At 43.0% G+C, this 4,720-nt stretch overlaps 1 protein-coding gene across 1 annotated transcript in view; it reads left to right on the top strand.

Moving 5' to 3' along the window:
• Positions 1-923: 923 nt before the first annotated feature.
• LOC116401558 (ubiquitin carboxyl-terminal hydrolase 46) overlaps positions 924-4,720 on the top strand; it is a 10,752-nt gene continuing 6,955 nt past the window's right edge. Inside the window, exons 1-2 of the mRNA XM_031880017.1 lie at positions 924-1,221; positions 4,201-4,281. Coding sequence (XP_031735877.1) covers positions 1,186-1,221; positions 4,201-4,281 — 117 coding nt within the window. The 5' untranslated portion in view covers positions 924-1,185. The remainder of the gene's footprint in view (positions 1,222-4,200; positions 4,282-4,720) is intronic.

Raw genomic sequence — 4,720 nt, forward strand, 5'->3', positions numbered from 1 at the left:
TCTTAATGTGAGTGATGAAGTGGTGAAGTTTCATGGTGATATCTATGAGTTCATGTGTTCACCTGTAGAGTCTCTAAATGTCTGTAATGGAACTAAACGTCTCTTTAAAGGACGTTTCCTCTAAATGAGTTTGTTCTCAGACTCTGATGATAAATCTCCACTTCAGCAGCTCTTACATTCACCAAACTTCACTCGTTCATTCCTCTCTGTGTGCTGAAGGTTCACACAGAGGGGTTAGTTCACACACCACTCACACACTCATTTATACATTTATTAATAAAACATGGAGAACAAGGATGTATTTATGTCTGTTGACAGTATTTTCTGGTTGATGGAGTGATATAAAGAGATATCATAAATGTAAAAACCTTTGACTCTAATATGTCAACAACATGAAACAATCATTTTGAACCATGGCTTTATCAGATGTTCAGATTTATGTTCTGGAAATGTATGAAAATCAGCACATATTTAATAAGAAAATGTCTCATTTTCATAATTAAACATAATATTTCTGAAAACTTGTAATACAAAAAGTAATTGTCTTATTGTAATCAACTGGGGAAGTTTCATGCTGATACGTTTTCAGACAATTCAAATAAAATATGACTTTATAGCTTTTAAGCTCATCTTTGAAGGATCTTTCATTTCATTAGCTTTACATAAAGCCTACAAAATCCCAATGTTCGAACTACAACTCCCACACACCCTTGCGTCCAAATCCTGCTGTCGACTGGTTGCTCTTCACCTCAACTCCATCATCCAGCTCTGTGAATGGCTCTTCAACCTTGCCAATCAAACGCAAGTAAACTCCGAACCAATCAGCTTGTAGCGTTCGTCTCCATATGTGGGCGGGGCCAACAACGCTGCTGCTCCCTTTACAAGCTTGTTTTTCCGGGATCATCGTTGCTGCTAACAACCTGCTGCTCGCGCACTAACGGGGTTCCCTCCCCAGCTGTGGTGTTCTGAGGATGAAGCCGAAGAGTCGACACTGACCCCCCCCACCCCACCCCACCACCACCAGCACCACCACCACTGGCCGGCTGCATGCTGCTCTCCTGACGCTTCGAGGTTTTGCTGTCTGGCCCTCCAGCCGCTGGCTGCGAATTAACTTCGTCCCCCCCCCCCCCTCCTTTAATATATTTATTTTATAAAGATGGCGGCGAGGGGGACACTGTGAACTCAATGACTGTCAGAAACATCGCCTCCATTTGTAATATGGTGAGTAAATCCTGCTGTGTGTGTGTGGCTATTGATTCGCCTGCAGCCGCTGTGTGTGTGGTGATGTCCATGGGTGAGTTTCCTCCCCCCCCTTTGCAGCCAGACTCACTATGCATGGGGGGGTGCACAGTGAGTCTGGTCACTACTTGTACAACATGCACCCTTTATCTCGGTGCTCAGACGGGCCTGCATCACTGAAACCTTCCCTCCTTGTCGCGTTGACAGCGTGCACATCAGTGTGTAGCTGTCACCGGTGATTGACAGGTGGAGGAAGCTCATGTTGTGATTGCATAATCCGCTGCAGAGAGCCGGTGACAATGCATCCTGGTGGCAGAGAGCCGGGATGTCAAACAAATTAAAAAGCCTGCAGTGCAGGTTTTGCATTAATGGTTTTCCCAATAACCAAGAGTTATTTACAAAGTGTTAGGGCACAGCTGAAGACGAGTTAAAGTATGAATGGACTCAGTGTAGGTGGTAGTGTGACTTATAAGTTAATATTAAGGATGCACCAAGTACGGATCCGATACCAGCGTTTAACCAGGAGGCAACCTCTGGTTCTGCAGAGTGAAGCCGATGCTTCACGTCTTAAAGCTGCATTCTCTCTAGTGTCCACCAGGGGGCGACTCCTCTGGTTGTATAGAAGTCTATGAGAAAATGACTCTACTTCTCTCTTGATTTGTTTTCTTGACAATGAAGATTGTAGCTGACCCCTCTCACCCTCTCACCCTGGACAAAAACTGTTTGTGCCACTTCCATCTGGTAGGAAGCTGAGGTCCATCAGGACCAAGACCTCACGCCACACGAACAGCTTCTTCCCGTCCGCAGTCAGGCTCATTAACAGAGCCCGGGTCCCCCACTGACTCCGTCACCCCAGGACAAATTCCCACCGGTCACTCCCCTGCATCCCTTCTATTACACTCGACACTTTACACTACACTTACATCTCACTTCTTTATAGTCCTGTCGTCTGTTCGTTTGTGCACTTTATTTTATATTTCATCTTTATTTTATATTTCATTTATTTTATATCTTACTTTATTTCATATCGTATCATATGTAAATTTTAATGTTTCTACTTGCACTGATTGTTGATTGTTAAATGTTTGCGCCTCCCGTCACGCCAAATTCCTTGTATGTTCAACATACATGGCAATAAACGGTTCTGATTCTGATTTATTACCTCAGTAAACATTGTAAACATGAGTTTATGGTCTCGATCTCTAGTTTCAAGTCTTCTTCAATACAGCATGATGTTCATTTAGTACATTATGGTCCATTTAGAGCCAAACAGACCATAAAGCAGGGGATGCTTTAGGGCGGGGCTACACGGTGATTGACAGGTCTCTACCTGTCACTCCTCCTCAGTCCATATATGGTCACTTCCTGTTCACTGGTTGCAAAAAGAAAACAATCGTATTCCAAGACTGTGAAATCACAGAGGCTTCATAACGTCAGTCTACAAACCAATGTATGACGTCACAATGACTACGTCCTCTTCTTATACACAGTCTGTGGCTGCACTACAAGCACGGACGGCTCTGTGAACAAAGCACCAAGAAGCTGTGATAACAACACACACACACACAGGGAGAGAGACTGTTCAGCCTCACCTTTTGTATTAACTTTATTTAATCAATGCAACCGTGAGAAACTTTCCTCGGTCTGAACTCCGGCTGGATTTGTCTACAAAGTACAAACTTTATGCTGAAGTTCTTCATGTTGATCTCTTTACTTTTCTCTCTCTATATATCTATCTATCTATCTATCTATCTATCTATCTATCTATCTATGATTTCATAGATGAGTAATATCTGTAGACTGCACGTCTTTTATATCAGAGGAAGTTATTAGTGTTTAACATGATGAATGTCCTGGAAAGTGATTTCTAGAAAAGACTGTGAGCTGATGATGGTAAACTGATATCTCTGTTTTTTGGACTGTTTATTGGGTAAGACGATACATTTTGAAGACGTGATCTTGGGATCTGGGAACTAATGAGCATTTTCCAAGAAAAAAGAGAGGCAGAATATTTGCTGCTTCCAGCTTCACACATTTTAAGCTTTGAAGCTTTTCTTTCTTTCTTTATGACCAAATTATACGTCGCCTTGATCTGTGGACATTTTTTACTAGTTCCTGACATTTTATAAACAAGAAAATGAATGTTTTAATTGGGAAATGATTAAGTGATAATGCACATTACAGTCCTAATTGGTAAAATATTCATATTAATGGTTTGATTTCAACCACATCACTCAGCTCTGCTGCAAACCAGAGACGCTTGACTATCGAACAACAACACCACCACACTGGCTGCACGGGACAAAAGACGCGTCCTTTCAGTCACAACAGCTTTTATTGATGAAAAAACGAATCGATTAATTGAGAAAATAACCGACAGATTAATGGGTAATGGAGCAGCCCTAGTACAGCACATGGACTTGTGCTCGGAGGCGGTGAGCGAGACAAAGACGTATCCGCTGTCTGCTCTGACGGAGAGAAATGACATTGAAATTCAAAGCCTTCCCCAAAACGAAATCACCTTCTGTGTTCGCTCAACAAAAGCTGTGGTTCTTTTGGAAAAGCTTTGAGCTCCGACGAGAGATAAGTGGTCTCTGCAATCAGCCGCACAATCCCCCCCCGACTTCTGGCAGGAGCACCTATTTAGACCCTTTCTGCTTTGACAGGAAGGTTTGGGGTTGTTTTTTGTCTGGCAGGAAAAAGACATCGAGACGAGCTACACGTCATTTAGGAAACTGATATTGAAGTTTGACTGAGAGGATAATTTTATCAATTATACCGTCTGAAAGAGAGGCCTCTTCTTTTGTTTTGTGCTCCTTAACGACACATTTCCATATTCATTTGACTATGAACATAGATTAGACTAAACAAAGTAGGCTTTCCTTTCTCTTCACAATAAAAGAGTGAACTGTGTTGTGTGAGATGATGGTGATTAAAAACAACTTGTCTCTGGTCCTTCAGGGCACCAATGCCTCGGCTCTGGAGAAAGACATCGGCCCGGAGCAGTTCCCAATCAATGAGCACTACTTCGGATTGGTCAATGTGAGTATCGGTAAATCCTCTCGTACGATAACAAAGAGCTTTTTGCCAAATACACACTGGTGTCGTTTGTCAGTGAGTCATGTCCTCTGCTGGATGGTTGGTACTGAAGGTACAGTCTGAGTGTGTTGGCCAATATTAGAGATGTTCTGTTTCCTTAAAGTGGCGTTCACATAAACACAGATGTTTCTCAACGCCCCAGATTTCACGTCTGCCAAACGGATAAAAAACAATTGATCAGATCTGTGTTTTTCCACCTGCTAACGGAAAGTTACTGTGAAGAACTGAGCTGGTGGAGACCCAAAACAGAGTTCTTCTTAATGCTCGTCATCGGTGCCACCGGGTCAGATTCAGATGAACTCATGCAGGTTCACCAGAAACTCCTTCAGCTCAGACTCCAGCAGAGACCGGTCCACCGTGGACGGACCCAGATCCTCCAGCA

The sequence above is a fragment of the Anarrhichthys ocellatus genome, unplaced genomic scaffold (genome assembly GCF_004355925.1).
Source record: "Anarrhichthys ocellatus isolate YVR2014 unplaced genomic scaffold, GSC_Weel_1.0 scaffold527, whole genome shotgun sequence".
Lineage (NCBI taxonomy): Eukaryota > Metazoa > Chordata > Actinopteri > Perciformes > Anarhichadidae > Anarrhichthys > Anarrhichthys ocellatus.